The sequence below is a fragment of the Sceloporus occidentalis genome, unplaced genomic scaffold (assembly GCF_023333645.1).
Source record: "Sceloporus occidentalis isolate IW3139 unplaced genomic scaffold, rSceOcc1.0.p SCAF_3, whole genome shotgun sequence".
Taxonomy (NCBI): domain Eukaryota; kingdom Metazoa; phylum Chordata; class Lepidosauria; order Squamata; family Phrynosomatidae; genus Sceloporus; species Sceloporus occidentalis.
The window spans coordinates 131,584,960-131,612,699 of NW_028316983.1; the positions used below are offsets into that span (position 1 = coordinate 131,584,960).

At 43.3% G+C, this 27,740-nt stretch overlaps 1 protein-coding gene across 2 annotated transcripts in view; it reads left to right on the top strand.

Moving 5' to 3' along the window:
- SORCS2 (sortilin related VPS10 domain containing receptor 2) overlaps positions 1–27,740 on the top strand; it is a 184,720-nt gene that overhangs the window by 69,833 nt on the left and 87,147 nt on the right. For both annotated transcript variants that reach the window (XM_089516330.1, XM_089516331.1), the window contains exon 3: positions 8,480–8,579. In XM_089516330.1, coding sequence (XP_089372456.1) covers positions 8,480–8,579 — 100 coding nt within the window. The remainder of the gene's footprint in view (positions 1–8,479; positions 8,580–27,740) is intronic.

Consider the following 27,740-nt stretch of genomic DNA (forward strand, 5'->3'; position numbering starts at 1 on the left):
GGGATTGAGGCGAGTAACAACAGTTCCCATGAAAGTGGAGTGGAGAAGGCAAAATAAACTGTTGTTCAGTACTCTCAACATTAAACAATGATTACCTTCATAGTTTACAAGCCATATGTACTAATTACACACACACACACACACACACCCTCATACAGCATTGTGAGAATTGTCATTCAAAACTGCGGAAATATTATTTCAGAACAGGAGTTTATGTTTGAAGAAGGCACTGGTCTTTTGGAAAGGGAATCATTTTACAGTCTCCCACCTAGGCATGCGCTCAAAAAAAGAGAAAAGGAAAAATGCAAAGGTAATTTCAAATAATGACATATTCTTCAAGAGGACACTACAGTACATGCGTGTTTTTTTCCCAGCCAAAAAAGAGGCTGCGTCCATCTTAATTCTGCTTGCACAGTATTTCTGCTGTGCATGCCAATCCCAATCCTATTTTTTACCTTTTGAACCCTAATACGAATTACACAGAAAGGGAGATCAGGGTTCCTTGTAAGGTAACACCCCCCCTTCCAGTAGTCCTCACAAGGTTCTGCTGCTTTCATGTGCTTCCTTAAAATGGCCCTGAGGCAAATCTATCCTCAGAGCAGGTGAGCAGCGCTGCTTCAGTAATGCATCTAATCCAATGTGCTTTCATTCACTAGGGAATTATGAAACAATACTAATATGTCAAAAGACTCTTGATTTTGTGAGAAACCAACTAATAATGTAGATGGTGCCAACAGCAAATCTTTAAAATGTTGAGTTGCAGTTCCTGTGCGTGAATTCTTATCCTTCTCAGTTGTGTCCAGCTTCTTAGCAATTATGATATTTCTTCCTCTCTTTTTTTTATGACCCAAGTTTCTCATTTTCAATTTCATGTTTTCCTGCTCGGAGAGTTACCTGAACAATTAACCTTTTCAAAATGTAATTCAATTCCATTAACCAAACCCATTCAGTTTAAAATGCTGTACTAACAAACTCATACATTAGTGACTGCCAGATGTATTGTGTTAAGGGTGTTCCATGTTAATACAGGAAATTGAAGTGCCAAGTGTTATTAAAGCAACATAGATGTGATGGTGTATTGAGTTGTAGCTTCACTATGGAATTAGGTGGCTGTCAGTGTCAGAGAGGTGTCTGTAGATCATAGATTTGTCTTCTGACTGCAAACAACTATCTTCCTGCACAACTGAAACTGGCACACACTCTTGTTCTGTTTGTGGGCTCCCCATAGGCAAGTGACTGATAGCTATATGAACAGAATTCTGGACTAGATAAACCTTTGGATCAGAATCCAACATGGGTCTTCTTATAGTCTTACCATTTGAAGTTACAATAACTCAACTTACAACCAAAACCATCCATACAAAATGGTAGTTCAATGCCTGTTAGATTTCTGGAAGTTGCTCATTAAAATTTAAACTCCTTTAAAGAAACTGTTCCATATGTCAGTATTGGCATGGATCATCCTCAGATCTACCTCTCTATTCTCTTACTTCAGCAAGATTCTTATCAACCTGTGGAGCCATTTTCTGAATACAGTCGTCCCTTTGTATGTACAAGGGATCCAGTCCGGACACACGCACCCCGCAGATAACAACAAAACATGGGATCTCAAGTCCTCTTGTTTCCTATGGCAGCGTGATGTGTGCACAGCTGCTGGTGCAGTCACATACACTCATGTCCATTAAAAATAAAAGGGCTTGTCATCCATGGAAGCTCAAATCTGTGAATGGCAAGCTCATGGATAAGAGCCTACTGTACAAATCATAGGATCCCTCATATTTCAAATATTTGCAGAACATGATTCATTTTATAATACTCCTTTGGCAGTGCCACCCCAACCATCTTGGCAGGGTGAGATAACTACATGCGGGTGGTTTTGTGTCTCATTAAAGGGTAGCAAATTCTTAATTATTTAACTTACGATTGTTGCATTTTTTCTTCCAGAGAGAGAATAGGCATTTGTAGGATATTCTGAATCAATTGCTAACAGATGGTTACCTAGTTTCCCTGGCATTACCCTTTAAAGCTGGGATGCAGGTTCTTTTCCTGTTGTATCCTTTACCCTACTGACAGAAGTTGAAAATGAAAAACAAAACCCCTCAACCCTTTTGGTTCTTGGCAGCTTTGGTTTCGACAATTGAATGTGTCCAGTCCTTTCAGTACAAGTGCTGAGCACAACAGCATCAGCATCCAAATGGCAGACAAACAGAGGAAACTCTCATGATTTCATCTCTGTTGTCTCCTCGCCTTCAGTGAGTTTGTTGTGGAGAGAGAAGAAATTTCCCCTAAACTCTGTTAACTGCAACCAGAATTAAAAATAACAGCTGGAAAAGAAGTTTCAAAAACTGATTGTTCCAGCTTCCCTTCTGTAAAACTGGGGGCTGGAACTGTAAATGCAAAAAGTATTCTGTTTTGGCCTTGTTCCAGGTGCACTGAACCAGGATGGCCCTGTGCCCTATTTCACAGAAATCTGTATTCGGTCTGCTGGTCCAACCAATGCCCATTTGCTACTTATATTTTTATTTATTGCATATATATATATATATATATATATATATATATATATGCCTTTCTAAGAACACAGTTTTATCAAAGTGACTTGCTCTATCAGACAGTAAATTCAACCAACAAGTTATGACACCACATTAAATGTGAAGGTGTCCCCTCTGTCTAAAAGGCTGATGAGGCTGATGACATGTCAAAGGCCAGTTTTAAGATAAAGTTCATGGTGGAGAACACTGTAACCAAGTGGACATGTACCTGGTCAGTTTGTTGACCAGATATTAACTCCTGATGGACAGCTTTGAGGCACCTCTGCTCTCCTTAAGAAGAACAGGGGTGCCTCAAAGTTGTTCATCAGAGTTAATACCTAGTCAATAAACTGAGCTGGTACTGTGGTGAGATAGACTGTTGTTGTGTTCCTTCAAATCGCTTTTGACTTATGGTGACCCTAAGATGAACCTATTACTGGGTTTTCTGGAGCTGAGAGTGTGTAATATGCCCATAGTCACTCAGTGGGTGTCCATGGCCGAATTGAATCCTTATCTGCAGAGTTGTAGTCCAGTGCTCAAACCACTCCACAATTCTGGCTTTTGATAATTTTGTTGTTGTTGTTAACTGCCCTTGAGTCAAACTTGACTCATGGCGACCCTGTGAATGAGACATCTCCAAGACTCCCTGTCCTCCACTGTTTTGTTTAGTTCCTGCAAATTCATACCTGTGACCTCCTTAATAGAGTGCATCCATCTAGCATCTGGCCTCCTTCTCTTTCTGCTTCCCTCCGCCTTTCCCAGCATTTTTATCCCTCCCTCCCAGTAAGTTTGATGTACTATATTTCTATTTAAATTACTGTATATTATTATTTCTAAACAGGAATTTGTACATACACATTAGACACATATTAACATGAAAATAATATTACAGAGCTGTGTCACCCTTTCTCTTCTTTTGTAGTGTGAAAGTGGCCACCTGACATTGGACTGACTCCCGCACGTATCTGCATGTGCTGAAAGAACTCTCCTCTGAATCTTTTATACATAAGCCTTTAATGGTCTGGTGTTTTTCCTGCTGCATGCTCCAAAAAGGCCTAAAATAAACATCAAGAAGTGCGCAGGCGGACAAGTGAATTGACTAATTATACCAATTAGAATGCCCCATAGTTTCTTTCATTTACACGTGACTAAGCAGAACAACAATCAATGTCAGTTTGAATTAGTATTTGGGAATACATAAGAAATCCGTAGGTGTTTTGAACAGCAATTGTAATGTATGTTATGCTGACATTTATGTCCAAATTTCCTTCAGATGTTTTAGTTTCTATGCTGATGAAAAATAGTTAGAAATTCACTAAACCAAAAAAAAAGTCTTAATAGGAATTATGCAAACTTAATTTCTCAAACTTTTAAACACTAACATTATAGGGTGAGCCTCCCTTATCTGAAATTCAAAATGCTTCAAAACCTGAAACTTTTTGAGATACAACACAAGTAGCGTAGTATGTACCTTTGCAAGGTGGAGAGGGATTCAAGGCTGGAGATATACGTGAAAGCTGGTAGGAAGAGAATCAACTCATTTGACTAGTGCTTCTCAAAGTGGTTTTTCAGAGACCAGTACTATGCTCCCCAGGCTATTGGCTGTCAGTCCATAATGAGTTTCCTAGAAGAAAAAAACAATGTAGCTAATGGGCATAAAATATGTTGCTGATCCCTGGCATACTGGAAAAGAATAATTGCTAGTCCACCAAATCAGATAGCATGAGAAGCACTGCCCTAGAGTAATGCTTCCTAAGCTGTCTGATGTGAGGGGCAGCAGGGTTTTCCCCCCCAGTGTGCCAGGGACTGGGACCATTTATTTTTTATTATATATTGAATTTAAACCCCACTTTTCTCCCAGGATAGGAGATTTGTGGCCATTTTGGTGCCCATTGATTACAGCTTTCCATGGATCAGCACTAGTCCATGGACCAGCTCATTGACTACCATTATACGAGTGGCACTGGCTTTCTCCAAGCTGGCATAAAGGCAAAATAAAAATTAAATAAACAGAACTTAACTTCAGGGCTTCTTTCTATCTTTCTATCTATCTGATGTCTAAAGCTCAACAAGAGCATGGTGGAAAAAACCTGCCGAGCCCATTGCTTTTAATATGTCAAGTGGTCTTGAGATGTTTGCACTTTCCTGTGCCGATTAAAGTGTTTGAATACCCTGTGGCCTGGATGAACACAAGATGAAGACCTAAGGAAATTAGATTTATTTCTTACTTTGTTTTTTCTACTTGACCTTGGCAGTTCCTGCAGAACCCTTTGACTTAAACCTGCTTGAGGTTCTCAAGGAAGCTGCTCCTGCTTCTTAAATTATGTCTTCTGTTTAAAATCTGTTTCTCTAAATTCCTGATCTATTTTCTTTATTGTCTCCCTTCTGTCTTTCTTTGGGTTATCTTGAGAAAAATCACCAAAGGGGCCAACATGGCCTTGCAGGATAAACAGTCTAATTCCTGTGTTTAAAAATATGATTCATTAATACTGCTGTACAGATATGACAGTCAAGATTTGAGTATGAGGACACATACTATTCTGATTTGTGTGTGTGTGTGTGTGTGTTGTGTGTTTCTGTCCAAGGCAAATACAGTGCAGACTTGACTTACACGGGGATCTGTTCCGGACCCCTCTGCGTAAGGCAAATACGACATAAACTCAAGCCCCATTCAATAGAATGGGGCTTGTGCTCGCAGCGATGTGTTGCATGCGAGCCATGGGCGCGCGTGCCATTCTCTGTATTGCAGCATGGCTTCCGCATAAAGTGGAAGCCACGTATGGCGCACCCGTTTATGGAGCGGGCGTGCTGTAAAAAGAAATTTCCTTCTATTTTGGGCAGATCCAAGGCATTTTATGTATAATATAAAGACTATCAGAACAGACCTGCTGTGTGTTGACTGTTCACGTACAGTATGAATTATTGTTAATGTCTAATTGTTGTTGTGTGTGCCTTCATGTCATTTCTAACTTATGGCAACCCTAAGGCAACCCTATCACTGGGTTTTCTTGGCAAGATTTGTTCAGTAGAGGTTTGCCATTGTCTTCCCCTGAGAATAAAAGCATGAGATTTGCCCAAGACTGCCCAAAGGGTTTCATGAATGAGTTGGAAATTGAACCCTGATCTCCAGAGTTCTAGTCCAACATTCAAACCATTACACTACACTGGCTCCATTAAAGCATCATTAGGACAGATAATATGTATCATAACTTTTCAATTTGGTGCTGAGAATTTCCCATCCTGGTGGTGTTAAAACCATATCCTTCAGTGTCTTATATAGAGATCAGTTATTGTTGTTTTCACAGTGGATGTGTGTGAGGTACCTTGGTCCACTTTAGCCCTTCTCTTATCCATGCAGATTATTAGTGGCTATTCCTTAGGATTGAGAGATCTAATGTTCTACACAGGTTTCCTAGTAGAATGGCTTTGCCAGGTGTACTTGTGTTTTTTCTGGTTCTGTTCTTCAATATCTAGCCAGCTGTGTGAATCAGTCAAGGCTTTCCAATCTCGCAGTATTATCAGTTGAAAGTGAGTTGGTGAAAGGCATTGATTTTGATGAACTGATACACAAGATACACAAGGAAAAATCTGATTAAGGATGTATCCACACTGCGGAAATAAAGCACCACTTTAACTGTCATGGCTCCATCCTGTGGAATCTTGAGATTTATAGTTTGATGAAGTATTCAAGCTGTCTGTCACCAAACTACAAGTCCCAGGATTCTGTAAGGATAAAATAAAGGCAGTTCAAGTGGTATCAAAGTACTTTATATCTGCAATGTTGATACATCTTTAGTTGAGATGTTCACTAAGTGCAGAAATGCTTGTGTATTCGTTCTTATTTACTTATTTATTTGGCATTATTTCATTGACAGTATATTTGCATATGCATTTCTCTACAACTTCCACATTATTTGGGCTGTTATTGATTATGAAAATCTAATCCATTAAGGCATCCCATGTAACAGTCAAGTTTAACTTTAAAAATGAACATAATTTTGATGTCATTCTTAAACTTTATTACTTTGAATTCTGTTGTTTTCTTACCAAATTTTCACTTTAACCATATGAAACTATGCAAATGTAAATATATTTAGGCTGTGCGTATGATATTGTAATATAAAGGTATAATTTTAATTTTGGTAGTTGTGTATGTCACTACTTCTGCCATTACAGTCAGTGATGTACAGGAATTACGATTTATGAGTAACATTAGTACCAAAAACATTGCTATGGATTCAGTATGATCTGGTATGGGAGGCAGTCCATGGGGGTGACACCATGAGTTACTGCTCTAGGTGACACCAGCCCTAGTAACACCACTTGCACCACCTATCTTGGGTGCTTTTTTCTTGAACCCATGAACCCGGGTTTCTAGAAAGACAACATGCTGAGTGAATCGTGGTAGCTCTTTACCCTGCTGATCCATCCCGTTGTCTGCAAACAGGCTTGCAGTTTGGTCTGCGAACCCTGGCATAGCAATCCTGTTTTAGACTCCCAAGCATCTTTAAAAACTGTTCTAGAGGGCAGGAAAACTCTATAGAGCAAATTTCAAAGTGATGTAGAGCAATGTAGAGGCGGGGTGTCCTGTTTTGTTGAGGTGGCTGTTTCCTAGCGCAATGATGGATTTGAACTGATAAGTGTAGAAATGTGTCTATTAATAAGTTCACCTGTTTTGTAAAAGAGAGGGAGGGGAAATATACTTAAACATGGTATGTTTTTTAAAATCCACATAAAGGATTATATTAATGTATTAATCTCTAGGGGCTGTACACATGGATCAAAAGGTCTATGTTCCCCCCAGCCTGGCATCATCTTGTATGGATGATGCAGACAATATCAGATGCCAGTCCAATGGCTGACCTCAGACCAAAAGGCCCTTAATATGATCAAAAATAGACCAGCTCTTTGTGGTAGAGTTTCCTGGCAGTTCTACTGTGACACTCAGCAGACTGCATAGCCACACTCCTCTTACGTGCCACCACTGCCGTACTTCCTCTAAAGTCCCCGTTGTGGTCTGTAACATTGGAAAGGGTGCCTGGACACATGGGTGAAGCCAGGTGCCCTATTTCTTCCCTTAAGGGTTGCATCAGGAACCTTCACGGTGGGCACGGTTGGGGCTGCAGGTAAGTGAGGTGTGACTGTAGTGGCTGCATGTGGCATTAGATGGGTGTGTGAACACTCGCCCATTGCTACACCAGCCCAGGAGTGAACCACAGGTGGCATACCATGGGGTTGACACGTGGTATTCTGCACATGCATATGGGCCATAGGTCACCTACTTCTATTGCTGGTATGTAAAATGAGCTGATGCTGGTTAAATATTTGGCATTACAATTTGGTGATGCCATTCTATTTTTGTATTAATTTTACTGTATTAAACTGATAGCCTTTGATTGACTGAAAAAGATAACTTGTTCATATTAATGTTCTCAAATTAGGTGTCCCTTTCTGTTTGAAAACATGTTCTTTCTTTCTTTCTTTCCCCCCCTTCAATTTATATCCCACTTTTCTCCCAAAATAAGACCCAGATGGCTTTAAAAATGTTAAGAAGAAAGTTTAGCTAAAAATGTATTTTACAAAGTTTAGATAGGGGCTAGTGAATGGGAGAGTGGAGCCACAGATTTGTTGCTGTTAAGGATTTGGTTGGATTTTTTATCTTGTGTTTCGTTTTTTGTTATAGAGGTCAGCTTTTCTATTGATGGGATTTCCTTAGAAGTTTAGATGACAATTTCCCTGTTTTGCAAATGTGAATGCAACTCTTACATTTCATTCACATGATATGCTTGAGGAGGACCCTTAGAATTTCAAAGTTATTTTCATGTTCTATTTATATCCGTTTGAAAAATGTATAATATGTGAACTATGTAATGCCTCTGTCTTGTTGAACTAACTAAATACAAGTTTATTGTCAGACTACATCTAAAAGTCTCTTTCCCCCTCTCCAGATCTTCAGATTTTGGAACGCTATATACCAAGTTGAATCTACAGCCCGGGATTGCTACAGTCATTGAAAATTTCTACATCTGCCCCACTAACAAAAAAAAGGTAAGGGGTTACTTTTCCCTAAATGTAGGCAATTCAGAAAATGGCTCTGGTTATTTTGAGTTAAGCAGAATTAATTCCTAGAGAAGTATGTTGTCTGTGTTTCTTTCATAAAGCAGCAACTGTTGGAAGTGTTTTGATTATGCTAACAGTGTAAAAAGTAATATACTTTGGAGTACCAACTTGAAATAGTTGTTACCTCACTGTCATTTATATGTGTTGTAGACAGGGCGAAACTAACAATACAGAGTAAAAGGCAAAACCAAACATCCAAGATCACAATTCATTGTACAAAACATTTCTTAAAAATTAAACATGGGGATGCTGGAGAACAAGACTGGAGGAAAAACATCATTTATTTGAAAGCATTTTAAATGTAGGAAATCTCATCCTTGTTGTCTGAAACACCATGTTCTGTAGATGCCTGCATGACTATCCCATTTCAGCAGCAGTAGTCTGGAATCAGTGATCATGCTTATTGTTTACATTTATGTTGACCATAGTAAAATCAGTGAGTCTTCTTTTTAACAATTGTGTTAGGTTGAGGCATTATCATGAGCGCTAAACCAAAGCGGAATATTGATGTATTTCTGTAAGGCCAACTTATACTTTGTAAGCAAATTTACAACTCAAATGGAAGCAATGGGCTTTTGGTAGGGGATCATCCAGTGGCTTGGTATCTCTTCTCCTGCCCCTCCACTGCTCGATTTCTCCTCACTCTGCCTCACTGCCACCCAGCCTTTCTTCCTACTGCTCTCCTAGAATGATATGCATGTTGTAAGTAGAGCAGTAACAGGGAGTCAGCAGACACGGGGCAATCCAGATACCAGTGCACCATACAGTGCAGCACAATACCAGTACTGAAGCAGAGGTATGATAAATATTGCCTCAGTATCAGTGCTTCAAAAACATGTTGTTGCACTGTAGAAGCCTTGTATGATAATCTCATACATTTCCCAGTCTTCCAGACATGGGAGCGTGTGGAGGGAAAGGAGGAATATGGGAGAAGGGAGGATCAGTGGAAATCATCTTCCCCCATTATTACAGTGTATATCTGTGTCTATATTTATAGTGAGTTTGGACAAATTTCAACCCTCCAGTTGTTTTTTGAACATCAGAGCAGAAACATGTAGACCAAAGAGAGAGACCAACTTTGGTTATTTCCCATAAAGTGTGTTTTAGTGTGTCACAGTATGACTGTGAATTGCTGGATTTGGTTTTACTTAATTATGATTAAGTGTAAGACATTTCCTTTTCTGATTGTTAAATGTTTCTATCAAACAATATTGTGCACATACAATGGTTGTTGCAAATAAATAATTATAATTTGATAACTCGTTATGAAAATACGTATAGAGTCTCTGAATGAAATCTGAATGTGTCAGACCGCCAATCTAATGATACCCATCAATGGAGCGGCACAACTTTCCCACCCTCCCCAATGTATTCTGGTGGTTTGGGGGCCCTCAGGAACTGACATTTGGGGTGATGCTTTTTTGCTGCAGTGAGTAATAGAGGATGGGAATGTTCTGAGAGCAGAAGTCCAGGGAACATTGTGTTGGATATTACCTTCAGAATGTGAATACATTTGAGAAGTGATAGAACCCAACTCTCATCTCAAATATTGGGCTTATCAGGGCAGATATCAAGTGTAGTGTCTCACTTTATTTGTGTCCCCAAGGGCACACCTCTGCTTTCTCCAATATGAGTTCTTATCATGTATAGGAGCAAAGTCTGTTATCTTAGACAAACTAGGAAGGCTAATTATTGTTTGTTTGATATGTGTGGTGAACTAACCAGTGATGCTCTAAAAAGCAATTAGCGGTGTGGTTTTTATTTCAGACAAATAACATACCTTACGCATTACAATGAAAACAAAAGAGAACATCCTGAACTAAATTACAGAAAGGAAAACAGAAACCTTGGCATAGAGTCCACATTACATCAGAGACAGAAATAATTACAATTTTTTTTTTTTTAAAAAAAAACACCTTTTCAACTGGAATTCTCAGTCCTATTTGCATGCACCTGCAATGCTGGGGGAGCCATTTCCCTATGACACTGGGAAGTGTGTGTAAGGGAAGCAACCACATGAGTAGGCCCAACTGTGTTGTTTTTTTCCACTTAATTAATCCTTTTCATCTCTCCCAGCCAACCAGTGTGTAATTAGACAGGAAAGGCCTGTGCCATTGGCCCCACTCACATAGTTCCTTCCTTCACACATAACCCAGCTGTGTGGGACTGCATTATGAAGAAGCCATCCATGTGGTGTGGGCCAGAGTCTCTTGTTCAATCACTCAACCCTGGCATCCCTTAACAAGACCCTGGATTTCTTCCAGCCTGTGACATTTTTGTTTTCATTCTTCTTGGTGCTAAATACTAAATAAGGCTGCCATCACTGTCACCTCCAATCTCGGTTGGTTAGAAGTCATGAGCGGTTAGCACTGTAATGAACTGTAAAAGATTGAGTTCTGTCATCTTTGTTAGTTTTGAGACTGGTAAAACCTCTGAGATCTATACTCCAGTTTTTGAAAAAGTCTCATTTCCACTTCCTCTTCTTAGTTACACTGTTCCCTTTGTTAGCATGGAACTGGGCATTTCTAAGATTGCAGGACTTCCTGGCTTCCTCTGTGTGTCACCCTTGTTTTAGTGCCCAAGACAGACAAGAATTGAAGTCTTGTTAGGATGTGATCATCAGGCGTGCTTGAAGGAATGGGATAAATTACAGGCTGCTGTTAAACGAGGTGACCCAAGCTGGAAGCATATTGATAATGCCCGGTAATTTGGCTTATTTGTCAATCAGTTGCTTCAAAATGACATTTGAAGGCCTGCTGGAGCGAAAGATGTCTAAAGCTGGACTTTGGAATGTAATGAATACTGCTTAGTTTTCAGGACGGATGCCACTAATTATGGGTTGCCTTAGGACAAAAGAATTCTAACTGCTTTTGTAGTTTACTATTGGTGAAATGGTAAAGGAATATAGCAAAATTAGCTTATCACAACATTCAAGACAGGAAATTATAAGGAATTTATTTCAGGACTTGGTCATGTTAATAGCTATATATTTTGGCAAATTTGGGAAACAGCTGCACGTCTAATGAGAGATGCTGAGGTTACATTGCTGTTTTGTGCATCAAGTGTGAAAGTAAAATACTGTATGTGCACAGTTGCATCCTGAAACATCTGTGTCTGGGAAATCTGTGCCATTGATTTTTCTCAGATGCATGTATGCATTTGAAAGCATGTTCTCAGAGGTTTGGTGCATGGGGTAACACTGATCAACCCACAGCTCACAGAAATTTTGAAGATACAGGATGTATTGACTAAAACTAGTTTGAAGAGAGAAGAAGAGGCAGAAACATGACACTGGCAGTGGCAGAAGGATGACTCACAAATCCATTGATAGAAGAGAGAGTGAGGATGAAAGTGAGTCTGGGAGAAAATCCAGAGCTCTTTTATTACCTGTGTTGATTTTGAGGTCCCCCTGGAATGTCATGAGAGAAAGGCTGTCAGAGACACAAGAAAAAGAGATCAGCCTGATGATCAAATGAAAGAAGAAAATCAGATGAAGAAAAGGTGTAAACAAAGATTGCTGGCAGAAAGTGGGATAGAATCCTATAGAGACTTTGAGCAAACAAACAACAGGAATGGTCAGAACAAGAGAAACACGAACCCAGCACCAAATTACAGATGAAGTGGGGATATCTATCACTGTTATTGAGCCTGCATTACTGTGCACATTTAGTTGGTAGGAAGGCCTTTTGGATTCCAAGGGGTTTGCTCTCTGCATCTCCCAGTATCCTTTGTAACACTTAAAAGAAGCCCAAGGGTGCAGTATTAGGGAGAAGGGGTGCACGACTCCTTTTTCGCAAGTCATTTCCTTTATAAGAATCTCCTCCATCCTCCCCAGCTGCTGAATATCTTGGCTAGTGTGGCAATGTCAAGCACAATACACATCTGCCCCTTCCCCAGCTGGACTAACAGCCACCCAGGGAATAACATCAAAGGGAAAAATCACTTATGGACAAAATTCTGAACCTGTCCACCTTGCTGTACTGGCCAATTGGTACCCTATAACCACTATGCATGCTTTTCAGCTTTAAAAATAAAGGTACTGGATAATCTGCATATAGATCTGTCACATCATTTGGAGTTTGGTCACAATGTGGAACAGTGAGAGAAGAACTAAGATTAGGCAAGTTCCAACATCAGAATGAGCAAGAGTGACTTCAGGCAAAGGATAGAACAGCAAATGTGCAGATGGAGAAAACAACCTTGACATTTAATGACTAAAAGTTAATTCAAAAAGTTTTGTAAATAAAGACTTTGTGGAATACATAGATAGAAAACTGAGGGCATGATTCAAAGAGAGAAACAGCTTTGAGTGCAGGGTCGAAAACACAGGAACAGACTATAAGTAATGTAAATTTAAGTAATAAACATTTGGGAAGGATTGTTAAAGGACCAGGATGGAAACTATATGGGTATTTTTGGAGGGGAGTTATTTTGGCTTTTTGCAAAGAGGGAAAGTTTAGTCAACTTGGAAGATACTTATTATGATTATCATGGAGAGGAGCGTGGGAAAATGACAGAGAGCCAGAGTTGTCGGGCAACAGAAGTAACAGAGTTGTGTCAGGAGAGCCAAGTCTAAGAGCCAACATGTGGAGATGTTCCAGCAAAAAGAGTGGCAGACAATTACAAATTTGCTAAACACTGAACAGTAATTAAGAAGGCAACAGAAAAAGAGGAGAGAAGAAATAGGAAGTTGTCAGATTAAGATCAATCAGGCAGGAAGAAAGAAAGAAAGTGTGGGATGAAGAAAGGTAGGAGAAAAAGCAGGACAGTAAACATAGCAAGGTAGCCAGGTGGAAACATAGAGGCACAGAAAGTGAATCTAGTTCAAAGATCAATATTGAATCAGTTCACATGTTACATTTGCATTGTAGGAGCTGCTTTTGCATGCTCTAGCAGTATGTATAAAAAACCAGGTGCAAGCAGGTGGATGACTTGTCTGAAATGCTTGGGACCAGAAGTCTTTTGGATTTTGGAATGCCTGCATTTGCATAGACGTACATAATGAGATATCTTGGAGATGGGACCGTTCTAAACACAAACTTCATTGTGTCATATACACCTTATACACATATTCTGAAGGTAATTTTGTTCACTGTTTTAAATAACTTTGTGCATGATACAAAGGTTATGTACACTGAACCATCAAAAAGCAAAGATGTCACTATCTCAGTTACCTACGGAAAAAGTTTTGGGGTTTGGAGTATTTTGGGTTTCAGAATTCCAGATAAGGGATACTCAACCTATGTAGCCATGGATGGTGAAACATTTCATCTGACTGAGCATGAGCATGACTAACAGGAGAAGCTGAATTCCCACATTTCTTACATAGAAGCTTTTGAAGTCTTTCATTTTTTACAGGAATACATAGGCATCTATTGTCAAAACCCCAAATCAACAAATACATCAAAGTTTTTAATATGCCAGTGAACCCTTTCTGTTGATTGTGTACATTCCCTCCATCAAGTTATTCAGCTTCTCATAAATCAATACACTTCTTTTGCTAAAACTGAAAGAACTAGTTATTTCAGTCAAATTGACAAAGGTAAATTATTAACATGTGACAGCACATGTTTTTTTTATTGAATAAACACAACATGCCTCCATATTTCTCAGGGATGAGGCAGCACATCTATCATGGAAGAGGGTGAGGAGACAGAGTGTCATTGAGACATCAAAAGAGTCATGAGACCCCACATCTTACATTTTTAGGAAATGGCTGACATACTGTCTCTCAGTTTGAACCCACTAGACAAGGATATAAACAAGAGACAAAGCTGCTTTTCACTCATTAAAATAAGAAAGATTTGGAGCACTCCAATTTAGGAAAATGATCATTGGGATCATTCACTGGCTTTTAATTGAAAGATGTGTTTCATATATGTATGTGTGTGTGTGTGTCTGTCTGTCTGTCTCTGTGTGCATTTGCACTGGTTTTGTTAGTAGTTCATTTTAAACTTGGTTTTAAATTTAATTTATGATTTTATTACACTTTTACACTGAAATAGAATTTTTTGTCCTGTATTAGCTTGGGAAAACTAGTGACCTGAGTGAAAGGTGGCTAAGAAAGTTATAAAATTAGTTAAGTAGTGGTCTGACTGTTCTGGCACACAACACAGGGGAGTGAGGTGGGAACTAAAAACTTGACTGAGCTTGCCATCACCTGTAATCCAAACTCAACTAGAGAAAGGGAGTGCAAATGGGCCATGTGACAACTCCAGCAGCCTTGTCTCAATTCGGCTGCAGCCATGAACCAGGTCCATCCAGCTATCTGAAATGACTGGCTCTCAGTGGATCTGGGTTTTCTTTCAGTCCCAACTACTGAACTGGCCATTAGAGAAGAGGAGGATAAGGAACAACAGGAAACCTAGAGGCAGCCATGACCAAAGGTTCAAAACTTGTGTTGGAAGAAAACCAGATCCCAGATGGGAAAGAGTTTTGTCTAGTGTTACTTAAATTGCAAGGGGTCCCAAGAGAGTGCCTACAAATAGTCTTCAGTGGGTAAACTGATTTAACTCAATAGGAAGCAGCAAGAGGGCCAGAGTAACACTATCTGAGACACAAGCTTTTGTATACCGATTCCAAACCCAATGAACTCCAGAAGCAGGTTCCAAATTAGTTTAGTTTATTTACAACAGGGGAACCAGCACACACACACAACACTCTCTCCTACTCACACAAGAACTAATAATGCAAAGGCAGTAGAAGATAGTGTGTTGCAGAATTGTAAAGAGGTAATCTTGTACCACTCCTGAAGTGTAGCTCCAAGTGTGGGGGCACCGGACTGAGGATGGCTCAGTAGCTACCTGCAGTTCATTGGGCACTTACTGAGGTGTTGAAATTGAACAGAGGTTCTGTCCAGTTTCAAACTAGACTGAATTGCTATTGTCCTGGCACATATTTTTATAGCAAGAAATGGGTCTTGTGGCAGTGTTTCCCAGGAGGGAAGAATGAAACGAGATATGCAAGAACGACTGGACAATTGGAGTGAATGTCCTCAAACAAAAAGAGTTTCATTTCCCAGCAGAGAAGGAGCCGAGCCTCCTTTAAATTGGGTGGCTCCGCCCACATGACTCCTGTTAGGCAGGGAGAAAGAAAAACAAAGGCCAGGGGCCTGACCCCGCCTATCAGGGCGGAGCAACCCCTTGTGGCCTCAGTCTTCTTCCTGCCTTGCTCCTGCTAGGACGCGTTCCACAAGACTTCCTTCAACTTTATTTGCCTCTGGGACTCACCTGGCTTAACCCCTTTTCGCTTTCTGCCTTTCCTTATTTCCTGCTTTAAAAAAAAAAAAAAAAAAAAAATCACTCCCTTCTTTCTCTGCTCTGTTTTCTCTGCTGCTTGTCTCTCCCCTCCCGCCCTCCTTCCCAGCCATGCCGGGAGGCAAAAAAGCCAGGGTGACCACCGAGGCGGTCTCCTCCCTGCCCAGGCCAGCCCCGGCTCTGCCGGAAGCCTGCCTCGCGGCTTCTGCGTCCCAACCGGGACACGGTGAGGAGACGCGGTCGCAGCCAGCCGAGGCCAGCCGCCTCCTGCTTGCTAGCGCCATCGGGGGCTCCCAAGCAACCCAGGCTGGGTCCGCTGAGGGAGAGCCCGCTACGGACGCCGCCGACATAGGGGAGGACGTGAGTATCCCTCCCTCGCCAGAGCCAGTCCCCACGCCCAGGAACCCCGGGGCCCAGGAGACCCTTCCCCCGGCTCAGACATCCCAGGGGGAAAAGGGCACTGTGCGTGCGGCGGCGCCATCTCGGGGACCGGGCCCCTTTAATTCGTTGGGTTTCCCTCCCCTCGTCATGTGGCCTGGGCCCTTCCCCTGCCAGACCAGCGGCAGCGACGCCCCCCCCCCCAGCCCCCTCTCCTCAGGAGAGCGCTTGGCCCAGTGCCTGGCCGGTCCCTTGGCAAGCGGACCCCACCCGCACCTCCTTTCTGCCATGGGGGGGTTTGGTCGCCCCTTTCATCGGGAGCGGCCCTTTCGGCCACGTGGGCTCCTATGGCGGCGGCCATCTTGGCCATGCGGAGTCCTATGGGGGCCGCCATCTTGAACCGGAAGTGGGCCCTAACCACCCGGCGGACGGGTCGGCACGTCCCCTGAGGCCATTACGCGGTGCTTCCTTCTCCCCCACTCCCCCTGCGAGAAGGCCAGCCACCGCAGTTCAGGGCTCTGCGGGCACTGCGCGCCCCCGGGAAGGGGCAGAGCCTGCTTCCTCCGGCTCTGGGGCCAGGTCCACCAGTGAGGGCTCTAGCGACCCTCTCACCCGCCGGACTGCCCTAGACCGTTCCCCAGCAGCCTCCCACTCCGCTGTCTCTGAACACTCCGAGGAGGATTCAGAGTCGGAGCATTCATATCGGCCGCCCTCCAAACGCCCGAGGTTCGGGAGGGTGTCGGGCAAACGTAAGAGGGCGCCCACCCAGCTGTCCTCGGACGAGGACGCCTTAGAAGCTCTCTCGGATTCCAATCATTCTGGAACCGAGGAGGGAGAGCTTTCCCAGGATGAGGATATTGACGATAGGGATGGGCCCTCTTCTTCCCGGCTCTTCAGTGCCGAAGATTATGTCCCCCTCATCAGGAAAACTACTAAGACCCTGGGGATCTCTGTGCCCTCTGGCAAGGCTCTCACGCCCGACTCGGATCTGCCCAGAGTGGGCGAGGATCTATTCCCAGTTTCGGCCCCTTCTATTTTAGAGGTGCCTTGCCCTTATAACATCATGCAGATTATAAGGGACGAATGGCAAAAGCCAGCTGCAGCTAGGCCCAACAGTAGCTTCACTCGTAAGCATTACATCCTGCAGCAGTCAGTCATGGACAAGCTTAAGGTCCCTTTGGTTGATGCTCCTGTGTCCGCCCTAGTCTCTTCATCAGTCTTTAGCCGCGACGGCGAGGACACCCTTAGAAGTCCGGAGGACAGGAGGGCCGAGGGAGCTCTCAAAAGAGTCCATGAGGCCTCCTCCATAGCCATTAGGGCCGCCACGACAGTCTCTATGGTCAGCAGGGCTTCTCTCCAGTGGTCTAAGGACCTCCTTGACATGCTCCCTAACGCAGACACTAGAGTTAGACAGACCATAAATAAGATCATCAAGGCATGGGCCTTCACAGCTGACGCCACGCTGGACACCGTCCAACAGTGCGCGAGAGCTCAGGCCGCGGCTGTGGCAGTAAGGCGCCAATTCTGGCTTAAGAGCTGGAATGTGGACTCCAGGTCTAAACAGAACTTATCCTACACTCCCTTCTTAGGCACTAAGCTCTTCGGCGAGTCTCTTGATCCAGTCTTAGTAGAGGGAAAAGATAAAAAGAAGGCCTTGCCTTCCGCTAAAAAGAAAGACGATAGGAGGCAGTTTAGGCAGCGTTCTTCCTTTCGTTCCTTTCGACCTGACTACTCCTCCTCTAACTCCTCTTCTCAAGCCAGGGAGTCCAGACCCAGACCCCGCTGGGGAGACTCCAAATTCCCCAAACATAAGGCTTCATTCTCCCATAAAGACGGCGGAGGTTCCAAGCCTTCAAACAAAAATAAACAAGCATGACAGAATGATTCCAGTAGGGGGCAGACTTCAGGGATTCGCTCACATCTGGGAGAACTCCACCTCGGACACGTGGGTCCTCGACACCATTCGGCATGGATACAAGCTTCAGTTCCATCTAAGGCCTCACGACATGTTCGCCCCCTCTCCCAGATCCAAGGATCCCGAAAGACACCGCCTCCTACTGGAAGCCATCTCTCACCTTTTGGAGATTCGAGCCATAGAACCAGTGCCACCGGACCAAAAGGGAAAAGGCTGTTACTCCACCATTTTTCTGGTCCCAAAGAAGAACGGCTCCTGGAGATCCATTCTAAACCTAAGAGGAGTCAACCAATTCATAGCCAAGAGGAGGTTCCGGATGGAAACCCTGAAGTCGATCCTGGACAGCCTCCAACCCAGAGACTTCCTTTCCTCTATAGACCTTCGGGATGCTTATTTTCACATCTTGATCCATCCGGACTCCTGACGCTTCCTACGTTTCAAATATGGCCGGCGACATTTTCAATACAGAGCCCTCCCATTTGGGCTTGCGTCGGCCCCAAGGGTGTTCACCAAAATCATGGTGGCCCTGGTAGCCCATTGGAGGTCCCGTCGACTCCACGTTCACCCCTACTTGGACGATCTCCTGATTCGAGCCCCCTCCAGCCGGCAGGCTGCCCTCGACACGCAGATGGTCCTCAAATCCCTGGAGGACCATGGCTTCCTGGTCAACCTGAAGAAGAGCTCCATCCTCCCCAGTCAGCAGATCCGTCACTTGGGCGCCAAGATCGACACTTTGGGGGGAACAGTGTGCCTGCCCTCAGATCGGATCCAGTCCATTCGCTCCTCGATCCGCAAGGTCCTGGACACTCCGTCCGCCTCGCTTCAGGCCCTGGCCCATCTCCAGGGGCTGATGATCGCAGCGATCGACTGCCTGCCCTGGGCGAGGTTCCATGCTCGCCCACTCCAGTGGCTTCTGCTCCCATACCAGAAGGACATTGCTCTCAAGAGGCCAAGAAGGATACTGATACCCAGGCGGGTGCGCCACTCGCTGACCTGGTGGACCTCACGAGCGATCGCCAGGGGGCGACCCATTTGGACACCACACAAGGTCCAGATCACCACGGATGCCAGCCTCCGCGGTTGGGGAGCCCACTGCGGGATCCACATAGCCCAAGGAAGGTGGGACCAGTGGGAAAGGACGCAGAGCATCAACTGGCTCGAGCTTCGGGCCATCCGATTGGCGCTCCTAGCCTTCAGACACTTAGTCAAGGACCAGTCAGTCCTGATCAGAACAGACAACATAACCGCCAAAGCCCATGTCAACCGCCAAGGGGGCACAAGGTCTCGCACGCTCATGGACGAGGCTCAGTCTCTCCTAACCTGGTCGGAGGACAATCTGGTCTCATTGGAGGCCGAACATCTTCAGGGTCTGCTCAACACCAGGGCAGATTGGCTGAGTCGGACCGACATAGACAACGGAGAGTGGAGTCTTCATCCAGATGTCTTCACAAGCGTCGTGACGGCTCTCGGAAGCCCCATAATAGACCTGTTCACCTCCCCGGTCAATGCCAAGACACCCAGATTTGTCTCAAGGTTCAGGACAGAGGGGTCAGAGGACATCGATGCCCTGAACTGCCTATGGCCGTCGGGTCTTCTCTATGCCTTCCCACCGGTGCCTCTGATTGCAAAACTTCTATCGAAGATTCGAAGGCTCAGAGCAGAGGTCATCCTGATAGCTCCAGCCTGGCCCAGACGTCCGTGGTACTCGGAGATCCTCAGCCTGTCGACACGGAGTTTGCCACTGCCCCTGAGATCGGATTTGTTGTCCCAAGGCCAAGTCTACCACCCACAACCAGCCTGGCTTCAGCTTCACGCGTGGAGATTGAGCGGCTCATGCTGACTACCTACGGCTATTCGCCCGAAGTAATCGAATCAATCTTGGCTTCCCGGCGAGCGTCAACACTAAAGATCTACGATTACACCTTCAGAGCGTTCAGGAGATGGTGTAAGTTAAAGAGGAGCGACTTCATCCACGTGACGGTTCCTACTCTTCTCCAATTCCTCCAGGATGGCTTTGACCGTGGTCTCAGGCCCAATACGGTCAAGAGGCAAGTGGCAGCTATTACATCCATCCTACCTCATGACGAAGCAGCCCGGATATCCAATCATCCCCACATCCGCAGGCTACTAAAAGGGGTCTCTAACAGGGCGCCGCCTACTAGACACCGGTTCCCTTCCTGGGACCTTCACGTCATCCTTAAGGCTCTGACGACGCACCCTTTTGAACCCATTAGAAAAGCCCCGCTCAAAATAATCACGTTTAAGACTCTGATGCTCACCGCCTTGACGTCGGCTCGCAGAGTGTCTGAGCTGGGTGCCTTGTCGGTGAGAAAAGAGCTCTGCATCATTCGGCCGGACTCGGTAGTGTTGAGGACCGACCCATCTTTTATTCCGAAGGTCAACTCTGCCTTCCATGCGGCACAGGACATCGTCCTCCCCTCCTTCTGTCCTCATCCCACCAGAGAGCTAGAAAAGATCTATCACACCTTAGACGTACGCAGGGCTATTAGGACATACATCAGGGCCACGTCAGCCATAAGAAGGTCAGACTCTCTCTTCGTCTCTTTCCAGCCAAAGTCTGCAGGCACAAAGGTTTCCACTTCCACTCTCTCCCGATGGATTAGGAACTGCATCACGCTATGCTATAGATCGCTAGAACTCGAGCCACCTGAGGGCATCCTGGCCCACTCGACGAGAAGTGCAGCGACCTCAGCGGCGCTAGTCACCAGTGCTTCCCTATCCGAGATCTGTAGAGCTGCCACATGGAAATCTCCCTCAACCTTCGTTAAACACTACAAGCTGGACCGCTTCCAGTCAGCTGAGGCAGCTTTTGGTCGCAGAGTGTTACAACAGATAGTCAAAGATTAGATATACATGCCAGCAGGCCCACCCTTAGGAGATTAAGCGGCTTTTGTAAATCCCAATTTAAAGGAGGCTCGGCTCCTTCTCTGCTGGGAAATGGAACGTTGGTACTTACCTGAGAGACGTCCCTTTCCAGCAGAGAAGGTCCGAGCATCCTTCCCACCGCTTGGGGATCGCATCCCTTTCCTCTGCTGGCATGGGGCCCACCGGGGTGGCGGCTCTGATCAGCTAAGCCGGACCTGTCCAGTCTACGGGGGCCTAACCTTATCTCTTCTCTAGCTTACAGGGAGACCATAGTTTGGCTTTTTCAGCTAGTCATTGACTGAGGCCACAAGGGGTTGCTCCGCCCTGATAGGCGGGGTCAGGCCCCTGGCCTTTGTTTTTCTTTCTCCCTGCCTAACAGGAGTCATGTGGGCGGAGCCACCCAATTTAAAGGATGCTCGGACCTTCTCTGCTGGAAAGGGACGTCTCTCAGGTAAGTACCAACGTTCCATTTCCAGAAGGAAACTTTCTTTGTCTATTGTATGCAAACAGTCACCAGGCCCAGCACCCACCATTATAATCCTTGATGAAAGGATTATGAGGATTATGATCTTGAGTGATCTATCTCAGCTAAGTGCCTTGACTTTTCCCATGCTAAGCCATCTGGATCTCCTAATGTGGCATGGCTGGTTTTCTGTACTGGGGTACTTTTTTGGCTACCTGTCTACAAAATCCCTTTTGATATTAATTTGATTTGAAAAGTCAAAGAAGTGTGACTGAGGGGCTAGATCCTGGGGTAACACTGGTACATTCCAAAGTATGATAAAACAACCTGAGTCATCACTTGACTTACTCTGTTGGTTCCTCTGCTATTTCCCTTGACCTGGATGCCATTTTAAGGATGAATTTGAAAATTATTATGAAAAACCAAAACTACTAAGATTATGCAATTGCCTTTAATTGCATACACACACACACAGACACACACACACACACACCGCAGCAGCCAATAATGTTAAAGTTACAGGGCGGTGGTGGAAGTTGAAGGCCATCTGCTGCAACTGGCGGTATTTTTTAATGGTAATGAAAATATGAATCATATTCAAATAATATCCCTTTCATTGTCTCACAAATCTCAGAGGATAGTTCTTAAGCTGACTAAAGATATGATGTTAATTTTGGATGTGCATTTGCTACAAGACAGAATAATCTAGCACCTCAAAGGTGAATGGTGCTTATTGTATTTAACAGAGGCAGAGAACAGGTGCAGAAGTCATCCGTCCATTCACAGCCATAGACCAAATATAAAAATAAAATACACACAAATGCAGCTAAAATTAATAAACATTAAAACAAATACTAAATACAGGTGCAGAAAGGTTCAAAAGAGGAAACCAATAGGCCACATCCTATATGGAAAGTAAAAACAACAATATTGACAATCATAATGGTAACTCACACCAGGATTTCTTATTGCGATTATAGTAGGCTTTTAAAATTACTAGCGATTAGTTTCAGCTCCACATGAAGGATACCAGTTGTTCCAGAGATAACATATGCTTGCAGAAAATAATGTGTCAAGTGGCTTAGCCATGGGTACAGTTGCAGCCATCTGGTAGTGATAGCCATAATCTTGGCAGCTTAAATGTGGTGGGTGGAGGCACCCATACACAACAGTACAATAGTTCTAGAAATCACAGCTGGGTAGCTGTGATGTTTTATTTGTGGAAGGGCTGGATCATTGACTGGTATAGGTCTGTTAACAAAATACAGGTATTCCTGGGCATGACTTCTTTAACAGAACCTTTGGTACCAGAGGCTCAAATTACATGGAAAGAATAGTGATAGATTCACACTCCACAAAAAAGAAGAGCAGTTCAACAAATTTCAGCAAACTAACAATATGCACACGTGAAATGAAACAGTCAGGTCAGGTAAGTCTTGCAGAAGTAAAGCAAAGCATTTTGAATCCTCGAGAGACCACTTGAAAGCTTCTTTCAGAATGCATCCAGCAGTGATTTCCTTCCCTTTCATTAGCCTCTGCTTCTTCTTATGATTTCCATTATGATGGTCAGATTTATAGATGTGTGCTTCTGGGTAGCTGGTGAAGGAGACTTATCTGCTTTCCCCTTTTCTTTCTCTTTTGGTGTTCAGTAGGCTACATAAGGGATTCTGGAGCCAGCTGCTGTTGCCTGTTGTAGGAGGCACACACACCTTCAGTAGAATCCCATTAACACTCAGCTCTAGCTTTTATTACATTGTTTACTGCAGAAACACTGCTGCAACCTGAAATTAAGGTCTTTGTTTCTCCAGCTCTCCTTCACCATCCTCCCAGTGCTAATCCTACTAAAAACCTCCAGTTATTCAAAGGACAAGGAAGAAAATGGGGGCTAGGAGCATGTAGAGACTTTGTAAAAAGGAGCTTCTTAGTCAGAGGCTTTGTTAGCTGGGGTATGCCTGTACAGTATTACATCCTCTATGTAACTACAAACACATGTGATCATAGATGCTTGCGTGTAGCCCATTTTGATTGTGAAAACATGTCCTAAGACATATATGTTTAGAAAATCATGCTGAGACATCTGTGCAAAGCTAGTTTCAAGAACAGTTGCATTTCTCTTCATATACAGTGGACCCTTGTTATCCATGGGGGGTTGGTTTCAGGAACCCCCATGAATAACAAAATCTGTGTATGCTCAAGTCCCATTAAATACAATGGCATAGCAAAATGGTGTTCCTTATATAAAATGGGAAAATCAAGCTTTGATACTTGAAATTTATACTTTTTTGAATATTTTCAAGCTGTGGATACTTGAATCCATGTATAAAAATCCGTGGATAAGGAGGGCCAACTGTATAGCTGCTAGTACACCTGAAGTCAAAGACTTCCTCCAAGCCTTTCCACCAACAGCCTTCCATGAGCAGAGTTTCTTCCTCTTATGTATTCCCAAATATCAAGATCTTTTTTTTTTACAGTGAGGTTATCCTGTATTGATGTTTAAGAATGCTGTTTAAGAATTTCCACACTACTACTAATTCTGTACTACTTTGGAAATGCTGTTCAATAGGATCTCATTTCCTCAAAATAGTTCCTGTCAGGTGGGGTCTCCTGACAGATAGAGACATTCCATGGCCACAGAAGACACAAGGCAAGAACAGGTTGCTTACCTGTAACTGTGGTTCTTCAAGTGGTCTTCTGTGCCTTCACACAACCCTATCTACCTACCCTGTTTTTCAGGTCCCTCTCTTTTCTGCGGACTCAAAACTCAGGAGGAGGTAGCTTGGGAGGCTTGAGCATGTGCAATAGGTGGTGAGGCGGGGGGGAGGGTATTTCCTGCCAAGCTGCTCAGCTTTGAAAGGATCTGTTGGTGGTCTCTGCGCAGGCACAAAACCCATTTTGAGAGCCACAGATGACCACTCAAAGAACCACAGTTACAGGTAAGCAATCTGTTCACTTATCTACATGTTGGCTCACCATTCAACTGTTGGTTCAACAGTTCTAGTTGAGGCTAACTAAAAGGATCCCAGCCTATGCAAATAAACAGGTCAGATGCCCATACCATTTGTCCCAGACACATATATATATACTTACTTGCTAATTAGCTTACTTGCTGTTCACCGCTATGATCTTTGGAATAGCGGTATATAAATAAAACAAATTATTATTATGGAGCCCTGGTGGCACAGTGGTTAAATGCCTGTACTGCAGCCATTCACTCAAAACCACAAGGTTGCGAGTTCAAGACCAGCAAAAGGGCCCAAGCTCGACTCAGGCTTGCATCCTTCCGAGGTCGCTAAAATGAGTACCCAGACTGTTGGGGGCAAATTAGCTTACTTGCTGTTCACCGCTATGATCTTTGGAATAGCGGTATATAAATAAAACAAATTTATTATTATTATTATTATTATTATTATTATTATTATTATATGTGGTGGTAATTCTTCCAAAAGGGATAGGAGGCAATGTTTGGAGGAAAGAAGGTGGGAATAATGAGAGTGGTTCTTTTTCTTCTACATGAAGCAATGCAGGAATCTTAGATGCCCCTTATAATATGAAAGTTGATTCCCCCCCCGACATCCAGTAAAATGCACAATATTGCTGTATCAGAATCCACAGAACCCTGAACACTAATCATTGTACAGAATTGAAGCTTTTACCCAGTTTTTTTTGCAGCCTTCATACTTTGTTCCAGTGGCTCCATTGCTTTCTGTGTGATCTTTACAAGCAGCTCTGCAAAACAGATTCCAGCTACCCTTTTTCTAGAGTTATAACATTGACCCAAGGAGCTGAAAATTGAAGCTCAGAGACAATGGCCTGTTACAGACTGCCAAAATAAAGCTGCTTCAGGTCTCTTTGGAGGTATGCTGTTTAAATGATGCATGGGTCCTAAGAGTCCAGAGGTCACGCAAAAGCCACACTCCATTCCTAAGCACTGGAGTGCAGCTTTGGTGCAGCTTTCGGATTCTTAGGATGCATGCATCATTTAAACAGCATACCTCCAAAGAGACCCGAAGCAGCTTTATTTTGGCAGTCTGTAACAGGCCAATGTTTCACATCTACCATTCTAATTCTGCTTAAATAAAAGTCATTCATAAGCGTGAGATTTCACACATTGGCTAAACAAGCTCAAAGGCTGAGGCAGACTTGTTTGTCACAAAACAATTGGACTGAATAGTGCCTGCACGTTTTGTCCCATAACTCTGCTCCTACAAGACACAGAGACATGTGTCTTTTCCCCCCCAGTGAAATCTTGGAATCTGAGCTGATGGGCCAAAGAGGCATCATGTAGCATACCTAGAATCCTGGTAAAACCTGGCTAACCGGGTGCCAAAACAAACCTAGAATCTCAAAAACAGTTGCTGAGAGTGGGGCATATATTGAACTGCGTGATATAAATTTCCAGGAAGAAAAGGAATGTCTCATCAGACAATGCGTAAAGACAACCGCTTTGTTGTAATTTACTGCCAAGTCATTTTCAAATTATGGTGACTCTATGAATTAAAGTCCTCTAGGAGTGTTGCTCATTAGTAGACCTACGTACTTAGGTCTTGCAAACTCAGGACCATAGCTTGCTGTGACAGTTTAGCTTCCTCAGGTTTTCTGATTCTGCCTAACAGTGAGCTAAGGTCTGGTTGATACCACAGATATATTTGTCATGGAGGTCAGTGACAGTGTTAATTTCTGACAGGTTTTCAGATCAATGAAGACTTGGAACTGTACTTTCTTTCAGCTAAAACTCTTGAACTAGCCTGATTGAAAAGTTACTGAGCAGCTATAAAAGCAGTAGTAGGATAAATTGCTTTTCTTTTCTTTTCAAGGGTTTATGCACCCACCTTCCATTCATAAAAGCGAGCCATAGATTTCTCCACAGGGGGTCTACAACAAAAGTGCTATTGTGGTGGGTCAAACTGTCAGTTGTGGTCATTGTCCACCAAAGATATCTTATGGCTATTAAAAATGAATGAATTGCTAAGGCCTATGTTTCTTTTTTTAAAAACTCAAAAAGAGCGGCTTCCCCAAAGTACTGAAAAATTTAACACACATTACTGACAGGGTGTGTTAAGAGGAGATCAGTTTTCGTGGCTAAGATCACTTGGTGAGTACGTATTAATTTGCTGCTAGCACTTTTAGTAATGTTATGCACTATGAATATACAGAGTACCGAATCTTGGGGAAGAAGTCAGTGACTGGAATGCCTATTATACCTGACCTTTCTCAAGGCTGCAAAACTGTAATGCTGTGCTTAGCAGGCTGCAAGGAACAGTTCAAACATGCTATTTCATGCTGAGAAGAGAAATAAACTCTGAAATATGTCTTGTACTCTTTCATCTTGACTGCGCTGTCCCCTTCTCTGATCATGTTCTCTCTGACTGTCCTATATTTCCCTCCTTACCAAACCCACAGTGTACCTTTTCTTTTCTCATTTTATGAGTGAGAAAAGATGGTTTCTTTGAAGGCAATCACAGTAAATTGAGTTCTGCTGCCTGTCAATAACTGATCAATAGCTGACAGAGAACAAGAGAGAGTGAGAAGAATTTGCCAGACTGCAGTCAGAAGAAGTTTAAATCCCCAAATTAATTTAAGATCAATCGAAAAAGACAATTTTGCCTTAAGTAAGATTTGTTCTCCTATTTTCAAAGGAATATACAAGTCAAAGAGCATTGACAGCTATTATATCTCAGTTATGCTTGCAAAATGACCAATTCAGAAGGATGTAGACCTAAACAGATGCCAGATAACCACAGAAAGTAGCTAGCTGATTCAGTACTAGATACACTATAAATACAATATACTAACAGTATAATATTAATATAGGGCTTCTCCAGATGGGGTAAATATGCTAGGAGGTTGTGGTATATGCTCCTGTAGTCCTTGGGATTTAAAAAAAAAATATCCAAACAACATTTCTGTTATCCCGTAATATTTTCTGACAGTCGCTGGCACCAGCTGCAACTTTTTATTCCCACCCTCAAATGGTTTTCTTTTTAACCCTGAGACATATTAGAAGAAAAAAGTATCCTTCTCTTGTCCCCATTTCTTTTTTAAAAAATTATTCTTAGAGTTATATTGCTAGAGTGCATTGATGCTTGAGTGAAATAACACTTTTACACTATAACACTGAAGATTTTTTAAAAAGAAATAATACATTTCACCCTGCAAACCCCGGCTTCTCCTCAGCAAACTGTGTCCCACTT